General features: G+C 39.3%; 1 protein-coding gene across 2 annotated transcripts in view; it reads right to left on the bottom strand.

The window, feature by feature from the left end:
* Positions 1–26,467, bottom strand: part of Tbc1d15 (TBC1 domain family member 15) — a 64,195-nt gene that overhangs the window by 9,868 nt on the left and 27,860 nt on the right. The window contains exons 5-13 of one of the 2 annotated variants that reach the window (XM_059245130.1): positions 23,889–24,099; positions 17,078–17,180; positions 16,136–16,186; positions 15,653–15,850; positions 14,499–14,627; positions 13,745–13,848; positions 12,723–12,817; positions 8,143–8,259; positions 1,162–1,262 (exon numbers count right to left, since the gene is read on the bottom strand). In XM_059245130.1, the coding sequence (XP_059101113.1) occupies positions 1,162–1,262; positions 8,143–8,259; positions 12,723–12,817; positions 13,745–13,848; positions 14,499–14,627; positions 15,653–15,850; positions 16,136–16,186; positions 17,078–17,180; positions 23,889–24,099 (1,109 nt within the window). The remainder of the gene's footprint in view (positions 1–1,161; positions 1,263–8,142; positions 8,260–12,722; positions 12,818–13,744; positions 13,849–14,498; positions 14,628–15,652; positions 15,851–16,135; positions 16,187–17,077; positions 17,181–23,888; positions 24,100–26,467) is intronic. The other variant, XM_059245131.1, reaches the window with a different exon arrangement.

The raw sequence follows: 26,467 nt of genomic DNA, 5'->3' as shown, positions 1-26,467 counted from the left end.
AATCAAAAAGATAAGGAGACAACTATATGACCGGGTTACTGCAACACTGACCACCTTTCCAAATGATCCCAAAACAATTCACTGCAAAGGACTAATTTAAACATGCACTGATTTAACAATAAAAACATTTAAAAACTATAAATCTTATCGAACACATTTGAAAAGGAACTAAGAGAAATGAGGATAAATTCAAAATATAGAAAATAGATTTAAGGAAAACAGACAAAGGAAGAAAAAACTGATCAAGAAAAATAGGTAAATAAGAGAATACAGAACAAAAGAGATATATACTTTGCAAGGCTTCCCAGGTGAGCCTTGAATTAAACTCTATTACAGAGAACTACTACTGGTGACCACAGACTCAGAGTCTTTATCCCCATTTCGGTATGTACCATAAAGACTTAGCATCAAGTTTAGTTGTTGTGTTTTTTAAACAATACAGGGCCCTCTGTGGTCAGGGCTTTCGATTTCATATAAGCCGTTGTTTACTCATACTCCCTCCACCCACCACTCACCTACCCCAAATCATTTCTAACCGACTGCTTGACAAGACTTTCCTCCTTATCTCTGTTAACAGTGGCTCTGTCCTACTACCCTAGAACTCTGTCTCAAAGATATATTAACAATGACAGATAAAATGTTGTTGTACTTAGACATTCTAGTGATCACATCCTCACTGGAAAATCACAAGGAATGGAGTCTAAGAAAGTGTCAGAGACACCAACATTTTAAGACACATGTGGAGATAAGTCAGGCATTAGAACAACAAAATCCAAGACATTCAGTGAAGGTCAGAAGACTACTATAAAGCACGGCACTAGCTTTGTATCTGAAACTACTATGAAGTTCACAAAACTGAACTTATCTATTCATCAATATTCTATGATGACACATGGCTCTCCTACAGAACGTCAGCATTTACTGATATTAAACCCAATAATTTCTGTACTACCAACAGATAGTATCAATCTTTTCATATTAAAAACAATTCTAGTATTTCCCCAGCCTCTTGAAAGCTTGTTAAAAAGAAGTAAAACAAGAATATGCAGTAACGATTTCAAGCTCCATCACAGTAGCTAGATATTAAAATCAATCTCATACACTAATAAAACCGGATTTTTCGGATTCAGTCTGAATGGTGGAAGGAATCCCTCTGCTTACCATTTGGTCCATGTAAGAGGCAAAGCACCAAAAGGCGTCCACTTCATTCTCCATCACATACAAAAGAGGGGAAAGTAAGTCGCTCATTCCTTGTATATATCCTGAGAAAAGGAAGGGGAAAGTCTCTGAGAACCTAAATTTTGTGAATCCCTGTGTGCATATCACCACCATATAGCTCAAACGTACTTTCCTATGAGTAAAAACTGACAGATGCTGACAGATGCTCACATTCACAAAGAAAGGAAAACAAAAAGATGGAAAGATTGGTTGTTTCTGATTGACACATTAATCAAGTCTACGTGTTTTAACTAGAATGTGTTTTAACACAGACGTCACCATCAAGAATGTGTATCAGCCTCACTCTCACAGGTGGGTGCAGCTCTCACCCCTCCTCAAAGAAGCTTCTTTCTTCAGCAGACAGAGACCATTACAGAAATCCTCAACTTGGTCAAAATGCAGAGAACTGACGGTGAGGTGTCCCGCACCAAGTGATAGACACATCTACAACACAATCCCTACTTAAGGCTCAAGGAACATCACTGAAGGGAGGACCAAAAGGTTCAAAGAGCCAGACAACCAGGAAGTCTGATGCAAGACTTTGTCTTCTAGATATGACAGGAAAGCTGTACTCATGGAATCTCTACAATACGGCACTTAAACAAGATCTCAACAATGACACCATCAGCTGACATGGTAACATGGAAGGAGAAGTATCATGGGGCTCCACCCCTAGGCAAAGAACTACAGGCAACTAACGACTGCTGAGAGAGAGAATTAGTCTTCTGAGGGCTCTCCCCTTCATTGGTTGTCCAATACCATGTAGTCAGCCCCCAAAACATGCACGCATCCAACACTGAATGGACTCAGTAGGAGGCTACATATTCATTCATACATACCTATGCATACACATGCACATATATGTAGTACAGTTACAGAAAAACAGGCCGTGATTTTTACAGAGAGCAAGGGGGAACACCGGGTTGGAGTGAGTAGAGAGAAGGGAAATAACATAATTATATTTTAATTAAAAATATTTTTTAAAAAGATGTGCAAAAGCATCACAAGAAAGAAGAGATGAAATAACCTGAAGAAAATGAAATGCACATGTTGGAACAGATGCTACAGAGGAAACAGGCAGGGAGGCAATGAGAACACTAAAGGAAGAGAAGGACTGAAATATCAGGAAGAAAAGTTCAAGTCCAGAGTGACCAGGGCCAGGGTACCATGAACACACTAGCAAAGCAAAACACAAACTGGAAGAGGCCCACCACCTCAGCATGCACTGCACTGGCTAATTCACACCAACAGAGCCACAAAACCGTGTCCCACCTTTAAACAGTAATCCACGTTGGCCTTCCCCTTCCTCTGGTATCTTAACGCTGACCAAGGCTAGCAACTGTGCTTCATCCTGTTAGCATCCTTGCGGCTGACGCTGTCTCTTGAACTACCTTTTCCTTGCTACCACAGTAATTTCTCAGTTATGACCCTACAGTCCTTGATTATGTGAAAAAGCAGCAAGTTAAGAAATCACACCCTTCACTTAAAGTGTTAATTTTGCTTTTCACCTAGATGTCAAGTTTCTTTATTCCTACTCTATAAAATGTTCAAGTTTCTGGTTTTACAAGTGGTTTTCAGACACCAGACTCTTACTTAGTATTTTCGGGTTTTGGTGTTTTGCCTGCACGTATGTCTGTATACCACTGCGTGCCGGGTATCCAGAGGCAGGAATTTGATCCCCTAGAACTGGACCATGTGGTGCTAGGAACGGAATCTAGGACATCTGTGGGTGCTGGGAATGAAGTCTGGATCACCGAAAGAGCCACCAGCAGTTCTTAACTGCTAAATCCCTCTCTCCAGCCCTAGACATCAAAATTTTAATCAACAAAGGAACTGTTGTATCAAAGTGCCTGTTCACCTGTACTGTGGTACCTTTTGTACAGTTGTCAAAATGAGCAACATTTTTCTTTCCTTCTTCTTTTTTGTTTTGGCAATGGTGTTGAGGGTAAACACATGACAGGAAACATTCTACCACTGCATTATATCTTCATTTTTTTTTTCCCATTTCTATTTTGAGACAGTCTCACTTAGTAGACCAGGCTGACTTTGAACTTCTCTTATCAGTTTCCTGAGCAGAGTGGAAAGAGCTATCGCCTGTGTTTTGTAGTCCTGGTAGGCTTTGAACTTGCAATTCTGCTTTCTGCCTCTTCCCCAAGAACAGCTTCAACTTTATAGTCCAAGCCATTTAGACTCAGCACAAAGTGATCCAAACTAGTACCTTGAAATGTCTGTGTAACATACAGCCTTTCATTTGCAAATCCAAAACTTGCATTTCTGCTCAGCAAAAATCTTTCTTAGGGAGGCCATTTAAAGAGTGCCTCTTTAAAAAGGAGACGAGGACAATATTGCTACAAGTTACAAACAAGTGTCCATCGCTCATTCCTGTTTATTTTTACCAGGAATAGAGGTAAGCCAAAGTCCTTTTAGAAAATTCAGATCAAATGTATAATACAGAAAGGCACTCAGATAACCTCACAGTTCCTTATAGTAAAAGTGAAGCTCTATTTGCCATGAGTCTATACTCTGTCACCCAGTACTATTCCTTTCCACGTTCATTACATTACCAAGAGTCTGGGCTCTGTCATCCACCATGATGCCCTTCCACACAGTCTTATTACATTATCACAAGCCTGGGCTCTATCATCCACTATGATGCCCATCCACACAATCTTACTATATTATGACAAGCCTGGGCTCTATCATCCACTATAATGTCCTTCCACACAATCTTATTACATCACCATGAGCCTGGGCTCTATCATCCCCTACAATGCCTTTCCACACAATCTTCCTGCCGTGTTACGTCTAATCTCTACCTGTGGGAAAATAAGATGCCACTCATATTAGCATAAGAGAACACCTGGTTTCTAAGAAGACAACCAATTCTCATAGTTCCAAGCAAGAAATTTAGAGAAAAGAATATCATATTTAAATATAAACGTGTCTACAAATTTATGTAGATGTTTGGAAAGTAACACAGAGTTTCAGGAAAGGAATAACTAAGAAGATGAAATGGTTATCATCAGAATTTTTCCAATCTGGCACTGACAATGAAATAAAGGACACTATTAACCTAAACCAATTAAAGTATGAAGGAAATTAATCTGACCTGAGAGAAGTGCAAAGGAGTATGATTCTACTGTCCCTGACAGTGCACACTCTACGCTAGAAAAATTCAAAGTGTGCTATTCAAAAGATTTACAATGTACCTTTCCTCTGGGGAGGGGGGAGCTTTGTTATTAAACTATGAAGAATAAAATTTTCTAGAAAGCTAATTTAATCCTTTAAGTCTTCAGCTCTCATATGAGATCACCACCCTGTTTCTTCTGTAAGTCTTAGCTGAGGCAAGCTGTCAAATTATTCTTTATCTTCAGATAGCCTTTAAACCATTGCATTCTTTTAGATCATGTTCTTCAGGGTACAGGTTGTGGGGCAGAACGAATGTATGAATTATTATTCATTGAGGCATGGTAAAGCTGGTTACCACTGTATTCACCTGCACTTGGATTCTATACTACTGCTGACTGTACATCTTAATCAGCAGCATCTCACTTTCTAAAGTATTTCCAAAATTATTTTTACAGCTGGAAACGTGGGAGAAATAACATTTCTTATAACCCTAGTATACACTTTTTTTTTTTTTTTTTTTTTTTGTTTTTTTGGTTTTTCGAGACAGGGTTTCTCTGTGTAGCTTTGCGCCTCTCCTGGAACTCACTTGGTAGTATACACTTTCTTATACTGAAAATAAAACTTCAGTCTACTTGCTGGTCAATTTTTCAGGTAACTAAAACTTATCTACTGGAATATAAAATTTAAAAAAATCTTAGGTTTTGCTTTGCTTTTTTGTTTTTGTATTTTGAGACAGAATTTCTGTGTAGCCCTGGCTGTCCTGGAACTCGCTTTGTAGACCAGGCTCCCCTTGAACTCACAGACATCAGCCTGCCTCTGCCTCCCAAGTACAGAGATTAAAGGTGTGTTGCACCACCACCTGGAAAAATTATTTTTAAAAACACTAGACATTGTAGCACTTTCTTGCACACAGTATTTTGAAAAGAATTTAACTTGTTATTGAACATTCAGGGTCGTCCTTGTGAACATCCACAGTACTGGGGGGACCAGCTCCCACATTTATTTACCCCAGGGACTCTTGAGGAATGAGGAAAAAGAGACTTAGTTAGAAATAAAGAGGGGAGAGGAACAGATAGAAACGCAGGGTAGCCTCAGGTGGGCCTGGATCCTTATCCACTGGCCCAGAACTTTATTCCAAAGGGCTTTTTATAACAATGCCAAGGGATGGAGCAAAAGACCTCCACAGCACAGTCAAGTGCAGACCATCTTAGACACCTGTACTCAGGCCCGTGGTCTAATCATCCTCTTTATGCAGACCTGCTGGGTAAAGGCACTAGGAAAAATGGGTTCCAACACAGTACGAAACAAAACAGAAGGCCCACAGACACTTCCTGAAGCACAGGACCTGTGTTCTCTAAGTTACTCTTCCTTAAGTTTTCTGTATGCTTTGCACCATTTTGATCTATTTTCTCAATAGCAAGACTGAGTTCCAGGAAGATGTACTTACTCATCACTCATGTGTGAGTAAAGAAAACAAGTCAACAGGATAGAGTCATCAGAAGACTAAATTTACTGCCTAGGTTAAGTATGAGTGATGGACAGAAACTGTGGCCCACTGATTGTCGAAACAGCTATTTCAGCTTCTAATAAACCCAGTTACTCATGGGAAACTTAACTATGTTTCAGATACCTCAAGTGTCTGATCAGAAAGTCTGGAGTTAGTGCAGACAAATAGAGATGGCAAACTGATACACTTCTCTTCACAGCCATATGTGAATTCTTATTTCAAAATTATCATCGGCAAGAACGCATAATGCCACCTGTTCTCAAAAACAATGCTCCTATTCTCTATAATACTAAAATGTTAAAAAGGCAATGGACTGGAGTGCTGAAGGTATAGAGCGGCGATTCGCAATGGTGATTCCCAGCCATAAAATTAATTTCATTGTTTCCTCATAACTTAATATGCTACTGGTATGGATTATAATTTAAATATCCAATATGCAAGCCCAAAGGAGTCATGAGCCATAGGTTGAGAACCGCTGGTATAGAGGTAAGAATGCCAGCTAGTAACAAAGATTAGAATCTCTAACCCTGGATCAATTATCTTCTTATTCAACCTTGAGTCACTTTCTGAACCAATACACTTTAACTGATAAAGTGGGACTAACAGCCTCACTTCTTCAAACAGCTATTATTATAATATAAAATTAAAATCAAATCAAGTATGACAGCACTCTATAATCGGAAAGTCATTCCATATGCTTTCAATGATCCAGTATGAAGTTCACTACAGGTATGGCAGATAGGACTGGCTACATTTTTTACTTTAATGAGAGCTCTGTAATTTTCAATATATTGTCATTAAAAAGGCTGATACGTTGAGAACAATAACCGAGAGAATTAATAAAATATAAATGATGAAGAAAATGTTATTTATAATTTAAGGTTCATTTGAGTTTAAATGGGCTGAGTATCCAATCAGCTACTCCAAAAGACGCCCAAAGCTCTCCTGAAATCATCTGGAAAACACTATTTCTGACAGTTTCCAGCTGGGAGCCATTCGAACAGTAGGAACTCAGGAATATGCATTACTTATTATTTATAGTGGGCTGATGCTTAGGGAGAGAAACAGCTCAAGGTCTCTTGCTACTTGAAAGATTGGTTCCCTTGAGCCCAGTACTCAGGAGGCAAAGGCAGGCAGATCGCTGTGAGTTCAAGGCTAAGGCTAGCCTGATCTACATATCAAGTTCTAAGCCAGGCTGGGCTACAGAGTAAGACCAACCCAAACACTATTGTTTTGTTAGCTTTTCTCCCCGCTAGTGTCCCTTCCCTATATGATTTAACATTTCACACGCCAGTCCTAATAACTCATTTCGGTAGGACTCACAAAACACTCCACTCTACAATCTCAGAACTCCAAGATTTTTCTTCCATAAGAAGGAAGTATAAACAATGGTTCTCAGACTTTCTCCACAAATGCATTTTTAATGTCTCCCTAATCTTCAAGAAATTACCAACAGCCATTTATTAAACACCTATTCCAAACAGCTCATCAAGGGCTGAGAGGTTCAGGTTTTGATGCATTTCAGATTTCCAGATGAGGGATGCCCAGCGTGAAGTCTATGCACACACTCCAATTCCAAAGTTTGACATGAGGGAGACCTGGCTACCTTTGTCACCTACTGACCACCACAGTTGACTCAGCTGGTCTGGGTGGCTGCGAGGGTGTCTGCTTCCTCCGTTAGTACTCCACAAGAGTCATTCCTGAACTTTTGCACTCAGAGAACGACCATCTCCAAATAGAGGAAACAGTCTCCAGTCTAGCAGATCTGAATAGCTTCCCTCCCCAGCTAGAACCTCCAAATAAGCTCTCAAAATCCAAAAAGTCATGAAATCTGAAACACTGGTTCAAACCATTCAGGTAAGAGATGCTCAGCCTATGTTTCTGTCCATTGAACTAATGAGCATTGTTGAGCATTATACCAGTCCTCCAAGCTGGAAGTTAATAGATCACCGTCTTCACTCATATTCCTCACCTGTTTTTACACAGCAAGGCCAAATATCCAGCCTTACAAATAAGTAGTTTCATCAAAAGAAATGGAGCAAGCTACTGTTAAATTCCTAAAACTACTTCAGCTAGTACAGTAATGTCCTGAAGATATCACTATAACTCTCTCAAAAAATTAAGAGTTCCACAGTGCCTCTGTGACTTGCTGTGACAACCTAGGGCTCTCCTGTGGAGTCACAGCCTCAAAGGCTTCTAAGGCAATTACCATTTCCCAACCAGCCAATCATTTAAATTCTAAAATAAACACAGAGTCTTTATTTAAATCAAAACTTTACAGAACTCACCTAAATCAAAATCATACATACAGTAGGTCATCAAAATGTCATGAAGCAAAATCAGTCCTGGGTTATCTTGCCCTTCATAAAACTTGTTTGTTCGATCCGTTCTGTTGACATCTTTTTCTAAAGAAGAAAATCATCACATATTTCAAAAAACAGATTCTTATATAAAGTTTTTATCTAACAAGCATAGAATTTCTTACTAATTTCACTTCTTGACAAGCTTTAATTAATGAAAGAAAAATTCCTGGAGAACTGACTCCCTCCCATAGTTGTCCTCCGACCTCCACACATACACTGTGGCGACATGCGCGCGCGCGCGCGCGCGCGCACACACACACACACACACACACACACACATAAATTTAAAAAAAAAAAAAGTAATCAGCCTGCATGGGAATTCGGTCTCACTCCCCTCTCCCCCATCTTGATGAATGAGCTTCCGTGACAGTGACTAAGGCAGCCTGCCTTCCTATGCATGAGCTCCAGCACCAGCAGCCACCACAGGACTAGAATTCTCTGGTGCTCTAGGAACTCCTGTCCGTCCTCCTCTTCCGTTTGGTCAACTTTCCTTCACTCAACACACAGCACTCCACTGTGTGCTGCTCTCCTCACACAGAAACCTTCTCAAGCACTCTTCCCTGTCTGCTGCCCCAATCTCCATCTGTTGAGAGAGAGGCTCACACAAGCTGCATGTGCCGTGTCCAAGTTCTCTCATTTTCCTCCCTCTTGAACTCAGGCTAACCGTCTTGTCACACTCAACAACCCACAAAGCACTCCTTACAGTCAGACTGGTGATCTCAGCACTGCCCACATCGTGAGCCCTTGCCCTCCTGACACCACAGCATCTCTCCTGAGCCACCATGTTCATTAGTCTTTCAGGAAACTACGGTCTCCTCTCTCGCCTGTTTCTTTTCCTGGCTTCTCCATGATGTCCCCAGTTGTAAATGAAAGTGCCTTCGTTTCTGAGGCCTCTTCCAATCGTACTGTCTGCTTGTCAAGTCTTCATCTAGTTTCCTAAATCACTGTTTCACCCAGTCTCTCTTTTTTTTTTTTTTTTGGTTTTCCGAGACAGGGTTTCTCTATGTAGCTTTGTGCCTTTCCTGGGACTCACTTGGTAGTCCAGGCTGGCCTCGAACTTACAGAGATCCACCTGGCTCTGCCTCCCGAGTGCTGGGATTAAAGGCGTGCGCCACCACCGCCCGGCTCACCCAGTCTCTTAACCAGGATGTTAGTGACCCTAAACTTATCTCCAGCTACTAACGCACCCTAGAACTTGAGGCCCCTCATTCTGACATATTAATTAGTGAATACCCAAAATTATTATCCAAAACTGAATTCCAAATAGCCCTTTACAAACCTGTCTCTTCTGGCTTGTCCCACCTTGTCAATAAAGCACAGCAACTCTATTTCTCCAGCTGCTCACCCTACAATTGTGACATCCATCCTTCCTTCCCTTGACTGACATTGTACACTAATTAAATCTTTCAAATACATAGAGAAGGTCTGGAGAGATGGCTCAGAGGTTAAGAGCACTAGCCGCTCTTCCAGAGGTCCTGAGTTCAATTCCAGCAACCACATGGTGGCTCACAACCATCTACAATGAGATCTGGTGCCCTCCTCTGGCCTGCAGGGATAAGTGCAGACAGAACACTGTATACACAATAAACAAATAAAAATTTTAAAAAAAATATATAGAGAGAAGCCAAAATTCTCATCGCCCACCCAACACATTGACTCCCTACCTAACTACCTCCTTTCTAGCCATGGTGTTGTCTTTGCTCTTCTCAAACATTCAGAGGCCCTGAACAAATAAACAATCTAGACATTGCTGTTGTTGCCTCTGCTCCACTCCCCATCACCAGGGAGCTGCAGGATGCACACTGCAGCTTCAAGTCTCCATACAAGTCTGTCTGCTGTTAGTCTCCTACGTCCAGCAGCCGTCACCCCTCATCTGGACTTGAGCAGTGCCTCAAATGTCTTCCTCCCACCACTTCTGCTCCTCTAGAACCATTCTGCAGGCATCCAAGCGTGCTGCTAAGTCATAACTCTGGTCATGTTACTCTTCGGCTCGACATCTCTCAGCTGAGGAACTGGCAATACTGAGCACCTAGGTTCTCAAGTCACAAAAACAACTCCATTCCACTCAACATTCAATATACCAAAATTCTTGTAAATTCTATCAACTGCATGGGTCCTCTAACTGCACTACCACCACCTCTTAGACTTCTACCTCCTCAGTAGCTTCCTTAATCCTATTTATATCTTAGACAGCTTTCTTATTCCTACTTACAACTTGACAGGACCCATTTTCACATAGCAGCAAAAACAATTAAAATATAAATAGCATACTCTTACAACATACTCTTATTCCAACAGCTTTCCACCATACTTAAATCCAGCTTCTTCATGTGATCCACAAGACCTACAGCCTCCTGAGCAAAGGTGAGCATGAACACATTTTGTATGTGTAAATGGAGGTTTGAGTGTGTATGACCCCGAAAGTCAATCTTCGGTGTCTTTAACCATTGCTCCACCCCACCCTTTTTGAAGCAGTGTTTCTCACTGAACCCAGGCTCACTAAATAGTGAGACTAGCTGGCCAATAAACCCGTCATCCACCTATCTCACCCACAGCGTGCGTGCGTGCGTGCGTGTGTGTATGTATGTACCATACGTGTGTATGAATGTATATGTATGTACATATGTATGTACGTGTATATATGCGCGCGCCACTGGAAAACTCTAGACGAAACAATTCAGTAACCTTTATTTTTGTCTAAAAATGAGCAAAGTGAATAAGTATGTCTCAATTCAAATCATACAGAGATTTAAGCTGGTTGGGAGGTAGAGACAGGAGGATCAGGAGTTCAAGGCTAGCCTGAACTACATGAGACCCTGTTGTTTTTTTTTAAAAAGAGATTTGAAGTATCTAGATTTTCCCCACCAGATGCCTGCAACAAATGAGTGAGGCACAGAAGAGACAGAAGATGAGAGTCATTACAGCTTAAAATGTAGGGGAGATGCTACAACATGTATAAGAAATGGGCCTTCAAACATTCAACCACTTAACGTCTAGACTCCTTTCTAGTTTGGGCATTTAATGTCCAGTAAAAGGGGAAGGCAAACGTAGTTCACCATCTTCTCTTCTATGAAACTGCAAACAGTAGATGCCTTCAGATGGAATCTTTAAACAAGCTATGACACCGAACCAGGTTCCCCCATAACCAGAGTTTTAAGTAGCTTACTTTCCAGGGAATATGTGCTTTCCAGTCAAAAGCACTAATGCCAACAGATGGCAGTAGTTATCTGCATATCACAAAGGTTCTGAATTACTTTTGCATAGAGATTTCTAGGTATAATAATAGCTTTCTAGAGTTGGACGGCCTTTTGCTTTTTTTTCTTTTTCTAAGACAGAGTTTTGCTATGTTTTTCTAGCTGGCTGGTATTATTGCCCTACGTTGCCCAGTTTGAGCCTGAACTCCAATCAACTTGCCTGCCTATGTTTCCTAAGTTCTGGGATATATACATACACCACCACACCAGCTAAATTAGAGTTCTCTCTTCCATACGTGGGTGGTGGTAGCCAGAGCAATGACAAAATATCTTTATGTATTTAGGATCCTATAAGCATCCATATACAAATTCAATACAAAACAACTGAAACTAAGTTCTGTGCAAAAATCATACAAACAGGATGTGAAGGGACAGTTAAAGAGGACTAAAACTGGACTCTATGCTTATTGGTGACAATGGATAAGCCATTCATGTTCTTAATGCTTCCATTTTCTCATTTGTAAAACCAATTGTGAAGTGACACTTGCCAAGCAGGTGTGTATAGTACAAAATAAGCAGCCTTTAATAACTCAGACATCCCAGAACTAAGTCTAACGGTTGCCATGGTAACAGTGCATTCACACCTCTTTTCTTAGAGAATAGTTGTTCCTTAGGAAATAGTCTAGCTTCAAATTTGAAATTTTTCCATTTAAAATCACTTAATTAAAAATAAAATATGGCTCAGCATGATAGTGCACACCAGCACTCAGGAGGCAGAGGCAGGAGAATCTCTGCGAGTTTCAGGCCAATCTGGTCTACATAGCAAGCTCCAGGACAGCCAAGACTACATAGAGAGACCTGGTCTCAAAACATTTAGGTAGGTAGGTAGGTAGGTAGAAAGACAGACAGACAGATAGACAGACAAAAAGTATATGTATGTTAAAGTTATATAAACCAAAGCCCATTAACCGTAAGTATCTCCAAGTAGCAGAAACATAATTTTTATTTTCTTCTTTTTGGTCATCTATAGTTTCTAATTTTTTGATAGTAAGTACAACATCACTTTTCATAGAGAATTAAAAAAATGTAAATCTTGTAAAATAAGCAAATGATCTTTTCTTAATTTCATTATGAAATAAAGCACATCAGTACTTAACCAAGCAAAGATTGAATTTACAGGCCTGCTACACTAACCGCATCCCACGCACTTTCCAACCCAGACTTCTTTTGAGTGCCAGTATCTCATCATGCCTTTTGCTTCTGTATCTTATCAAGATCTCTTGTGTCTCCAAAGTTACTATGGAAACGTACCGATCAGACTTCTATAATCTCTCAACCTTGAGTTTCTCTTCTCTTGCTCCTCACTGACAGACTTCCACTGCAGCTTCATCCTGAAGTACTCATCACTGTGGAGACAATGCACACCAAGAACGCCATTGAGACTCGAGTTGTGACACTGTTTGCTCGAGTTCTCTGCACAAAGTGGACCAGAGTATTTGTGATGCTAGTGGTGTCTAAGTTCATGACAGTGAAATGTTTAGTTAGACATACATGAAAACAGAAGAAATGGACAGGATAAACTTTAACTGCTAGAATTTCAGGTACACATTAAAAGAAAACAATTCTTGAAATGATTTCTAAACTTATTCCACTCATCAAATATTTTAGTCACTAAAGCTTTTGAATAATTAGAAGTAAGAATTCAAATAACTTTTTAAACCCAACTTTAAAACTTTGTTTCCCCATCATTTTTACTGGAAAACTGCTAATACAAGATACAACAAAGGCTGAGATTGACAAAGACTTTGAATATGCACATAACGGTTGAGAACGGTTTCAAATCAGAGACTACTGAAAACTGGACATAAGAAAACACCTAGGAAGGGTAAGAAATAAAAGACTCTTTCTTCCATGTGACCAGTGTAGGAGTACAATAAAAATAATTTAAAGGTAATCTAAATAGCAAATATATGTATAACCCAGTTTTATAATTTTATAATTAAATTACAAAAAACAAAAGAGATGAATGATATACTTGAACATGTACCTACATAGTTGTCTTTAAGTATCCAAAGGCTGATACAAAGTTAGCACAGGAAGCTAGGACATTCTACCATATTTTACATATTCACAAGCATAGCTATAATAAGATCCTTTTAAACAAGTATTTCTGGTATGAAATAATTACATTGCTTCTAATTTTTAAATTGAAACGATGAAATCTAACTGTTCTACCATTTTGTGGTCTATTCCAAATCCTCACATAAACTTAATTTGTATGTGTGGGTTACTTCAATTTCTCTGATAAACATATAAAAGCATCATTTACTTACGTTTTTTGTTTTTGTAATTGAGTTCTTTCCTCTTTGGTACTATCCCAAGGAAAATAACCCAGAAGAAATTTCCATGCTTGCTTTCTCAATGAATGACTAAGACCCTAAAGAAAGTATTCATATTAATCACATTAGTTTAAAAAGAAAAAGAATATCCTAAGTTCATAAAACTTGAATATAAATAAATGGGAAACTTAATACTTAAGTTTTTGACCCCAAAATAATTCAATTCAACGAATACTATCTTGATTCTCATGTCCAGACCCTGAAGATAAAAGCAAGCTGCCAAGAGCAGGAGTATAGTAGACCGTACAGTGGATCTTACTGGGTAAGAGGAATGCCACCGTTAGAAGCCTCTTCATGTAACCCACAGAACAAAACAAGAAAAACTATCTTCTCCTAGACTTATCGACATCCCAAAGTCAGCACACAGGGGAGCTGTAAACACCCCACTCTTCCTCTCAATACAGAAACTTTAATCTAGCTTTTATTAAAGAAATGAGAGTCAGCCGGGTGGTGGTGGCGCATGCCTTTAATCCCAGCACTCGGGAGGCAGAGCCAGGCGGATCTCTGTGAGTTCGAGGCCAGCCTGGACTACCCTGAGTTCCAGGAAAGGCGCAAAGCTACACAGAGAAACCCTGTCTCGAAAAACCAAAAAAAAAAAAAAAAAAGAAATGAGAGTCAATTTGTCCTGGAAAAGAAATCAAAACAACCCAACAGACAACTGATACAATCAGGATCAGAGCTGCAGTACCCCTCTGAATATCATCTGCTTCATGCTCTCCACGTTTAAGAGTCTTCCTTCAGAGTCAACACTCTTGGTCCATTCTTCCAGAGACACAGGCTCTCTCCTCTGAACGACAGGTCGCTCTCCCAAATCAATCTACAACAGGAAGAGAAATAACAGAACTGTTCACACAGCTATAAGAGGAAATGGAGGCATATTCCAACACTCCTAGGACACTGTTTCTAAGGCCTGAGCTCTAATGTTCCCAGCATCCTTCCTCATTCTCCAGTGTTAAGTTACCTAGCTTTATTAGCCAGGATTACACACATTCCCCTCCTACGGAACATAATCAACTGGGATACAAATTCAGAGACTCCAAGTATTTGTCGTTAAAAAGGTTCTGCCATTAGATTTTCAATTACATTAGTAAAAGCACTCAACATCAATTCTATGAAACCCTCAAATCAAATGGTACATTATTAGGAAGAGACAGAATATATAATTATTCCACTAATCACACTCTTAAAATAGCTTTTCTTCCAAACTGAAGTTTGCAATTCTCAAAATTGATTCATGATTCATTAGTTTCACTTGGCAATTTCTACTGTTTTTATTCAATTAATAGATGCTGGTAATTTAAAAATACTATTTAAAGATAAAGCCTTTAATTAAGTCCCACAACTTAGAAATGTACAATTCTATAATTATGAGCAAGCCTAGACTTGCAGCAAACTCAAAGCTTTGTTCAACATTATATGAAGATTTGCCTTAATGCAGGGCACAAACCCATCAATCTCAGTGAAGACTTATAAGGACAACAAAAGTCCTGTGTCATGTCGGAGCTGCCTCTGGTACCTACACAAAAATGGGCAAACAACACACAAAACTAACAGACGAACTCAACACTCCTTTTACTTCTCTGCACTCCACAAAAACGTCTTCTTCATTATGACCAAAAACCAACCACAGGAGACGCCACAGTAATGAAGAGACGGTATAGGAGAATGAGTCAAGCATCTGGTGGCACGCTAGCATTGTCAGATATACTTATTAGTCAGCAGAAAACTACTATGAATGGGCTACAGGGAAGAGACATGAGGAGTGAGTCTCTTTTCTGCGGTACTCAGACTGCAGTCTCCTATTAAATGTTACAAACTAGGTTACTTAAAATCTCCACTCACTCTTGTGATGACTTCAAATCCCGGTTCCTCTTGCTGATTTATCTTTAGACCTGGAATAGCATCACTTAGAAAATCTGCCATTTCTGAAGGTGGTCGTTGATGTGTAGAGGGATCGCTTCCTCTCAAACTATCAAAAATGTAGTTTGTAACTTTGGAAAATCCTACCATAGTTGCTGTATAAGGATCCTTTTTAATTTTCTACATAATAGAAAGAAAAACAATAGCATTATTAATTAAAATAAGGAACAAATTTATTCCACGAGTGGCAAAAAGGCAAAGCTTTAAAAGGAGGGAAATCAGAGCTAAAACAGAGTATTCTATGATTATCTTAAGGATTTTTTCTAGAAAGAAAAATTTAAACTTAAGCCATTTGGTTAAAATTGCATAATAAATGGCAAATGGATGCTACTGATTGAATTGCAGATCAACAGATACTTTGCAGGCTTCATTCAGTCTGTATACAGAACTGTACACAGTGCTTACTTTCCAGTGGTGAATGGCCCACAACAGCTTTCTTCTGTCTAGCAGTCCTGCCTTCACAAAAAAAATACACAGATTGTATTTCTTGAAGTGTGCACTACCACACTAACACAGAATATTTGATAGATAAACTTAAAAGCTTATTATCTTATTTAGATAAGAGCTGATGTCTTAATCTAATGTCAAGAATCATTTCTTCTAGAGCAGAGCTGTCCTAGAAACAGCAAAGTCTTTTCTGTGTCTAATTCTAGTATTATTTCTAAAGCCAAAAGTGCCTGTTAATTTACATTTACTAACAACAGTTACTTATTCCATAATAACTCTCAGAAGAACTTAAGGAGCCAATCCTCTTGTCCTACTCCTTTCTAAGGTCTCCATTTTGTGTTGTTAATCTTTACATTCCCAAAGTCAAGAGAAAGTGCCAGAAACATAGTAAGCACTCCAGCATGTGCTAAGTGAATAAAGGAATGAAGACAATCAGGATTCTGCACATGTTCAGTGCACAATTTTAGCCAAAAGCAAAACCATACCTAAACATATTTAGAGCAATAAGATACATGCTAATACCCACAACAATCTACTGAGATGAGAAACAAAAACTCAGATTACTTCTTTTTCTAAACTAATCATTCATTTGAAATAGCTTACTCTGTGACTCTTCAGATAAATGAAAAGCATAATTTAAATCTGCTGCTGCCCTATGTCAGCATTACGATAAAAGAAAGACCTGGCTTAAGAGTAATTAAGGATCAAGGGAGTATATGGGGTTTCCAAGTACTATGGATCATATTACTCTATAATATTACACAGCACAGTGCCTTAAAGAGCGCACACACATGCCTGCTCATTTTGTGCTCTGAGAAGGCTGGGGGAATGAGAAACACAAAGGACAGAATCCAAATGATACATAAATAAAAGGTATATTTAAGGACTAGAAAAGCATACTTGTATTAAGCCATATGCTGGTTCATCAAGAAGATTTTCAAAAGACTGTGAAAGACTCTTATTCTGACAATTGACAAGAAGTATTCTATTATCTTGTGACGACCTGTAAAAATAAAAAAAATAAAAAATTAGAAAATACTACCACAATACTTGAATTAATCTCCTGAGTAATTACTACTGCACACTTTTCCTAACCCCCCCAAAAAAGACTAGCTCTAAAAGTTTCTAGTAACTTATTAGCAAATATCTAGTACTGTAAGTAAGCTTGAAAACTTCATGAAACATGAAATGTTAAATTTTAAAATGTAATCTAACTTTTATATATATATATATAAATGATTTTGTATTTTTATTCTAGGGAATGCCAAGGTGTTTATGTTGCAATGAAACTGAATTCTTGGATAGAATTTACAATAGAAAAGTCTATAATATATGTCATTAACATCATAAAAATGGGTGAAACTAAACAACTCCAGGATTCAAGTATATAATATGTACAAAATAGGAAATATGTATTTTGAAATAGTTTCCAAATTTGTTTTACAGCTTGTTAGTATTACAGTACAAAATGTTTAAAAATACAAGATATGAAGGTCCTTCGGTAATGATGCTAACCATAATAATAAATGCAAACATACAAAACTATTTAAAATGATTATACACACACACACTCTTTCAGTAACCATATGCTTTTAGTTTTCTTACTAAAACTCCAGGAACAGGTACGTATCTTTCCATACTTCTTAGTAACCACAGAATAAACAGTGTGCTTTCCAAACAGACATCTAATTCTACAGAATCAGACAAAGTAACCACTGTCTTTTCTATTGTTTTATGACTTAGTCAGCTGTAATAAATCTATAAAGGTTCTATGTTTAAAATAAAACCTAAGTATGTTTTCTGTTGCAATACATCTCTAGTTCATTACAAATGTTTGAGATAAGATCTTTAATAACAGTTATCTCGTCTCAATTCTAACACAACAGAATAAAGCAGTAATGGTAGAGGGGATATGAAATCCAAAATAGGAACTTTTCCTTACATGGTCACAAACAACACTGGATCTATGAAGACAATAGAAGCTAATAAACTTCTTGACTTAAAAAAAAATAAAAATTAAACAAGCTGTGGTCCAATCATTTGACATGGGGGTGCAGCACAATGAAAACATTATATTTTCAATGTTTTTCTGAAATTAGGATGAGTATTTAAAAGGCAGAGCTATGGATTCTCTTCTCACAAGTCATGTTTACAATAGGCCAACTTTTAAACATGCACCAAAAAGCAGGTAATGCAGAAATTGGTTTTCTAGCACAGCACTGCTGGTGCTGGGGTTATTTGGTTTCTAACAATAAATAACATCAAGTTGCTTAAAATCTAAATTAATAATGAAAGTAAAAGCACTGCCCGTCCAGTAGCAAGGGAACAAAATGTACACAATACATACATGCAGGCAAAACACCTTTACACATAAAATAAGGTTTTAAATTCATGATATAGAATATTCACAACAATACAACTTTAGATATAGAAACTAATCTTGTAAATGGTTAGTGTAAGATGATGGTCCATCCAACTTGGCTTTTTTAGAAAAAAACGTTTTACTGCTTGGAGACTCATGTATTAATGGGAAAAAAAAACCACAGTCTAAACCAGAAAACAATTCAATAGAGTTAAAATGCCTCACTCACATCCTAACAAGCACTTTCGTTTCTAGGGAAAGTTTTTGTGGTTACATGTTGTACTGTGGTGATTTCTGATCTGCAGTTTAGCAATCACATTCTTTTCTCCAAGTGAATATGGCACTGTAAATGATGATAATAAATAAAAGAATACATGCTACATCAATTAATGCAACACTGGTTATCTAGGATAAGAAAACCACTTAAGAAATAAGTACCAAGAAGCTGGCAAGTGAAACAGAAATGGTAAATTATACACCGCTGGTCTAGCATCCTTAGCTTTTATAAGGCATTCTCTGCTCATCCATTTAAAAGACTGGCTCAGTGTTGAGGAAAAGAATCCTGAAGGGGTTAATATTAATACTGTAGGAAGATGAGATAGCAAATCTGCTGTGGAACAACCCTTCTGTACACTGTGAATATGTATTACCCTCACTGGTGAATAAAGAAGCTGATTGGCCTATAGCAAAACAGGATAAAGTTGGGAGGGACAATCAAACTGAGGATACTGGGATGAAGGGCAGAGTCAGAGGAGACGCCAGCCAGCCAGCCAGCCAGCCGCCGAGGAAGGAGGACATGTAGAAAATGTCCACATGGCGAAGCACAGGTAAGAAATATGGGTTAATTTAAGTGTAAGAGTTAGCTAGTAACAAGCCTGAGCTACTGGCCGAGTATTTATAAGTAATGTTAAGCCTCTGTGTCAGTTATATATAGACGGCTGGAACAGGAAAACTCTGCCTACATAAATCTTGTTTGTATCACAAATCATCCAGGAGGAAAGCCTCTGGCCATGGCAGAGGGATTATCTAGATTCGTTTAACTGAGGTGGGAGGAACCATCTTAAATGTGGGCAGGACCACTGCCTGGGCTAGAGTACCAGAGTGATTAAGAAGGAAAGCAAGTTGAGCTCAAGGACCCACTCCCATTTTTCTGACTTCAGAGACAACATCACCAGCTACTCAGGCTTCAGCTACCATGACTTCTCCACATGGCTGACTGCACTCCAGCTATGAGCCCCAGGAAACCCCTCCTTCCTCCTCAAGCTGCTTTTGTCTGGGCTTTTGTCCCAGCAATGGGAAGTGAACAAAGCAGATGGTCTCTATGAAGTTAGAAAGGCAGGAGCCATGCTTCTTTTGCACAGCTATCTTTCTAGCAAGGAGCAGTGCTATATCTAGGACACCATTTCCATGGCTTCCCATTTTCAAACAGCAGTAAGTTCTTCTAAAGAAACTCTCCTTCCTGGAGACCTGTGTGCTGAGATGACAAGAGTAAGGTGCATGGTTGGTATAACCCTTTCCAGGCCCCTCCTAATTTGTGGATCGTCTTACCAAAAGAGAAAGTGTTTTTTCTGTACCTAGTTACATGGCAAGTGATCTGGCCTCAGAAGGGGTATAAGAAAGATGTGAGCTCAAACTATGCTGACATAAACTGTAAGGTCATGCATGCTCTTACATCTCACTAACAATGGCATTTTAACACCACCTCTGCCCCTGTGTTTACTTACCATTTGTTTAAAAATTCAGAAAATAGGTTTTATATCCTACATAACAAGGCTACCGATACACATTCAATTGCCTAAGTTGTTACTTTTTTCTTTTGTTTTGTTTTTCAAGACAGGTTTCTCTAACACTCCTGGCTATCCTGGAACTCGCTTTATAGACCAGGCTGGCCTCCAACTCACTGAGTTCTGCCTGCCTCTGCCTCCCCAGTGCTGGGATTAAAGGTATGCACCACAATTGTACGGCAGTTGTTGTTGTTTTTTAAGATTTATTTATTTATTTATTATGTATACAACATTCTGCCTCCATGTATGTCTGCAGGCCACAAGAGGGCACCAGATCTCATTATATATGGCTGAGAGCCACCATGTGGTTGCTGGGAATTGAACTTAGGACCTCTGGAAGAGCAAGCAGTCAGTGCTCTTAACCGCTGAGTCATCTCTTCAGCCCCCAGGTGTTACTATTTCTAAACTTACCCCATATTTAAAAAAAAAAAAATTGCTGGGCAGTGGTGGTGCATGCCTTTCATCCCAGCACTCAGGAGGCAGAAGCAGGCAGATCTCTGAGTTCTAGGCCAGCCTGGTCAACATTAGTGAGTTCCAGGACAGCCAAGGTTGTTACACAGAGAAACCCAGTCTCAAAATAAGCCACACACACACACAAAAAAAAATCTATCTCTTGAGACTGCACCAATCTCCCAGTTTCTCTTCAAAATCATACAAAACTAATTTAGATTTTACTTCTCATAGCACTTCAAAAGTACACATTTAACTGACAATTATTATATCATTTATTCATTCAACTTCAATTGAATATCTATAATATACTAGCCATTGTGGGTAGGAACCAGGAAAAACAAAAACAAGATACCATCTCTATCCTTATGAAGTTGACTTTCAAGAGTACAACACGAAAGAAGTAATAGATGTCTTAGGGTTTCTGTTGCTATCATAAAACACCAGGGACACAAGCAGAGCAAAATAGGAGGCCATGGAGGGGTGATGCTTACTGGCTTGCTCCAGCCTGCTTTCTTTTCTTTTTCTTTTCTTTTTTTTTTTTTAACATCCTTCACCTTATTTTTAATATTAAAATGGCCATATTAAATGCATAATGTTATCAGGTTGGAAAAATAAGGCTTGAAAGATTTATATTTTACCAACATTAAATTAATGGTGCCCACCTATATTTCTTTTTTTTTCTTTTTTTTTTTTTAATTTTTATTTTTATTTTGTAATACAATTCAGTCCTACATATCAGCCACGGATTCCTTTGTTCTCCCCCCTCCCGGCCCCCCCTCACCTTCCCCCCAGCCCACCCCTACAGGGCAAAGCTTCCCCCGCGGACTGAGATCAACCTGGTAGACTCAGTCCAGGTAGGTCCAGTCCCCTCCTCCCAGGCCGAGCCAAGGGACCCTGCATAGGCCCCAGGTTTCAAACAGCCAACTCATGCAATGAGCACAGGACTCGGTCCCACTGTCTGGATGCCTCCCAAACAGATCAAGCCAATCAACTGTCTCACCCATTCAGAGGGCCTAATCCAGTTGGGGACCCCTCAGCTATTGGTTCATAGTTCATGTGTTTCCATTCGTTTGGCTATTTGTCCCTGTGCTTTATCCGACCTTGGTCTCAACAATTCTCTCTCATATAAACCCTCCTCATTCTCGCTAATTGGACTCCCAGAGATCTACCTGGGGCCTAGTCATGATCTCTGCATCCAGATCCCTCAGTAGTTGGATGAGGTTTCTAGCACGACAATTAGGGTGTTTGGCCATCCCATCACCAGAGTAGGTCAATTCGGACTGTCTCTCGACCATTGCCAGCAGTCTGTTGTGGGGGTATCTTTGTGGATTTCTGTGGGCCTCTCTAGCACTTTGCTTTTTCCTATTCTCATGTGGTCTTCATTTACCATGGTCTCCTATTCCTTGTTCTCCCTCTCTGTTGTTGATCCAGCTGGGATCTCCCGCTCCCCCAAGCTCTCTTTCCCTCGACCCTCGCCCTTCATTACCCCCACTCATGTCCAGGCTGTTCATGTAGATCTCTTCCATTTCTCCATCACTGGGAGATCCCCGTGTCTTTCTTGGGGTCCTGTTTTCCAGGTAGCCTCCCTGGTGATGTGAGTAGCAGTCCAGTCATCCCTGTTCCACATCTAGTATCCTCCTATGAGTGAGTACATACCATGTTTGTCTTTCTGAGTCTGGGTTACCTCACTCAGGATGATTTTTTTCTAGATCCATCCATTTGTCTGCAAACCTCATGATGTCCTTGTTTTTCTCCGCTGAGTAGTACTCCATTGTGTATATGTACCACATTTTGTTTATCCATTCTTCAGTTGAAGGGTATCTAGGTTGTATCCATGTTCTGGCTATTACAAACAATGCTGATATGAACATAGCTGAACAAGTTCTCTTGTGGTGTGATTGAGCATTCCTTGGGTATATGCCCAAGAGTGGTATAGCTGGATCTTGGGGGAGATGAATTTCCAATTTTCTAAGAAAGCGCCATATTGATTTCCAAAGTGGTTGTACAAGCTTGCATTCCCACCAGCAGTGGAGGAGAGTTCCCCTAGCTCCACATCCTCTCCAGCATAAGCTGTCTTCAGTGTTTTTGATTTTAGCCATTCTGACAGGCATAAGGTGGTTATCTCAGAGTTGTTTTGATTTGCATTTCCCTGATGACTAAGGATGTTGAGCAATTCCTTAAATGTCTTTCAACCATTTGAGTTTCCTCTGTTGAGAATTCTCTGTTTAGTTCTATAGCCCATTTCTTAATTGGACTGTTGGGCATTTTGATGTCTAATTTCTTGAGTTCCTTATATATTCTGGATATCAGTCCTCTGTCAGATGTGGGGTTGGTGAAGATCTTTTCCCATTCTGTAGGCTGTCGCTTTGCCTTGTTGACCGTATCCTTTGCTCTACAAAAGCTTCTCAGTTTCAAGAGGTCCCATTGATTGATTGTTTCTCTCAGTGTCTGTGCTACTGGTGTTATATAAAGCCTGCTTTCTTATACAACCCAAGACCACAAGCCCAGGGACGGCCCCACACACACTGAGCTGGACCCCCTCACATCAACTATCAATCAAGAAAATGTACCACAGGCCAATCTGGTGGGGGCATTTCCTCAGTTGAAGGTCCCTATTCCAAAAGGACACTAGCTTGTGTCAAGGTGACATAAAACTAGCCAGCACAATAGGCAACATGAGAAAAGCAATCAAGGAAATGAGATAGGGAGGAGTAGAGACAGAAATGTACATTAGATGGAGAGGAAGTATCCAGAAAAGTCCCTATGGAGAAGTATTGAGACCTCAGAAACTTCAAAAGGAGACTGATCCAAACAGAAGCAATAGTATATATAAATGAGCCATGGCATGCATCCACATGTGTGCACATATGCATAATAATAAATAAATGTAACATATAAAAATGTAAAAAGCTAATAAGCTGATAGAAATTTTTAGTTTCAAAATACTAAAATGTTATTCAACCACTAATCCAAAAAATAACCAGCAAAAAGTTAAGATGCTGATGCTCTTGTATACACAGGTCACTGATGCTCAGTGACAAGGACAAACAGCTTGCTCTGGGATTAACACCATAATCCTGTTTCACTCAGTAGAAAATAATTGGGTACTTACTCACACAACACCACGTATTTTTCAAGAGACTCAATCAGTAGTCTGCTATCTCCTTGGTGAAAGTGCAGAGCAGGGAGGACGACGTCATCCTTTAGACAGAACACCAAGTACGACCAGCCCATGCCCTCTTTGCTTTGCTTGATTGACTTCAGGTCTGCCAAACTGAACAGGAATGACCATTTGCTTTTCCCATTTCTATGACCTGGAGCATCTTAAAAACAAGAAAGTGGGCAAAATATTTGTGTTCATTTTTTTAAAAGGTATCAACAATGTTCTTTACATTTACCTAACAGCTATTTGTTTAACCCTGGGATGCACTCTACCACTCCTTTTTTTTGTTTTTGTTTTTTTTTTTTTCTTTTTTCTTTTTTTGGTTTTTCGAGACAGGGTTTCTCTGTGTAGCTTTGCGCCTTTTCCTAGAACTCACATGGTAGCCCAGGCTGGTCTCGAACTCACAGAGATCCACCTGGCTCTGCCTCCCGAGTGCTGGGATTAAAGGCGTGCGCCACCACCGCCCGGCAACTCTACCACTCCTATACCACAGTTTCCACCCATGTTTAATGAAGATCCCTGAACGTCTGATCCACCTCCTCTATCTCTGGAAAGCTAAAATTACAGGCATGTGCCCCATGCCCAGTTGATGTGGTGCTAAGGATTAAACTTGGGACACTGCGTACTGTGCATGGTAGGTAAGTATTCTTCTATTAAACCACATAACCATCCCCACTAAGTTTTTATTAAATTAGGAATGCAATTCAACCAGTTATATAAAATACAGTATCTTCTGAATGTGTGGTATATTTGCAGAAAATGAAACCTTAGGCCCATGAACAACATCAAAACTGTTAACAAGCAACTTAAAGATTTTTTTAAAAAATCATAAAACTATTTAAAAAGCATTTTCTTACAGGAAGTATTTTCTACTACTTAAAAGCAGTATTTCCTACTACTTATAATTTCTAATATAAAATGTTACTTTGCTTTCATAATTTAACTCAGAAATGTGATATCTCTGAAATCTAAAAAAAATATACTTTTTAAAATGTTATTTCATAAAATATCATACTGTCTTATTATTCAATACCTTTATGAATTCCATCCCACTTATCATATACAGAATAATGCTTACAAAACTTGTTCAAAAGAGATTAATTGGTGCTGCCCTGCATGTTGTCACCTTCCTATGTAATTAGAGACATTACAGTTCTATGTCTCCACTAAGATTTCCTAGTACTGAAATCTGAAAGATAAATGGCACTGGCTGTGGCGCTGGTTACCACGTGGAAAGGTCACGGTCACAACAGAACCCAATGTTAGTTTTTAGAGCTTTATTAGGAGGGAAAGGGGGGGAGAAGAAAGAAGAGAGCCAGGCCTGGAGAGAAAGATGGGGGGGGGGGCAGAGCAGAGCAGGGAACAGAGAGAGAGCAGAGAGAGAGGGCACATACTTATAGCCTGCGCCCCATGATGACGTAAGACACAGACCCCGAGCTGCACATGTACAGGAGTGAGAGCAGGATCCTAACAGATACCACTTGAAAACTGTCATAAAAGGCTCCAGTAACTATCGGCACACACTAACCTGCATCGCCTCCACACTGGTTTGAACAGTGAACTCTAAAGCTGATACTAGATTAAGTGCCACACCCGTGTGCTGTGTATTTCAATAGCACAAAGCTCAGAACAACACAAACTCAATGGAGAGTGAGGACATTTCTAAGAATTCCAGCTCACTCCATCTATCATCTGTGTGTACACACATGAACTGCCTAGAAAAAGTACACGCTACTAGATTATTTGCAAAATCTAAAAATATTTCATAGAAAAACAGCAATGACAAATTCAATACACAATAAAAGAAAAATAAAAACAACACAATTGTATTCAATTTCACTGAACTGAAGCTATAATAAAACCTTACAAAGAATATTACATAATATATGCACTTTGTGCATTTTAAAAACAAACACTTTACACAGATTTTCCCTTAATGAGATATAAGAGGAAACATAAAAAGGAAGGTACCTCACACATTTCCCCATTTAAAGCTCTGACAAAGATGACAACTATTGCAAGTTCAATTCTACAAGTCTTCCATTAAAACACAAACTTAAAGAGAATATGAACTTACACAAAGTATTAAAAATGTTGCATAAAAATATGTAGGAAATTCAACTTTTAGAAATTATTTTCTTACGCCAGGCATGGTAGCACATGCCTTTACAGAGGCAGGTGGATCTGAGTGTTCAAGGACACCACAGTCTAGACAGCAAGTTCCAGGAAAGCAAGGATGAGGGGTTGAGTTTGAGAAGCAGTCAGGGGAGAGAAGAGGAGAGGGAGGGAAGAGAGAGATACCTGTCTCAAAAGAATAAAAATAAGGGGAAGGTGGTACATCTTGTTTCCAGGTACATCTCCAGTACTAGAGAAGGCTAAAACACGAGGTAACCAAAAGCATGCTCAATAAATGCACGTCAATAGGACCCCACGTCAGCATATAGTAATCTGCAAGTAAATCTGCAGTCAACAGCTAACTGGATAGACATGACTATAAAAGAAAACTTGAGCAGCCAAGACTTAATTTA

The sequence above is a fragment of the Peromyscus eremicus genome, chromosome 18, assembly GCF_949786415.1.
Source record: "Peromyscus eremicus chromosome 18, PerEre_H2_v1, whole genome shotgun sequence".
NCBI classification, from domain to species: domain Eukaryota; kingdom Metazoa; phylum Chordata; class Mammalia; order Rodentia; family Cricetidae; genus Peromyscus; species Peromyscus eremicus.
The sequence above is the reverse complement of the archived record's forward strand: the minus strand, read 5'-3'. Positions and strand labels throughout refer to the sequence as shown.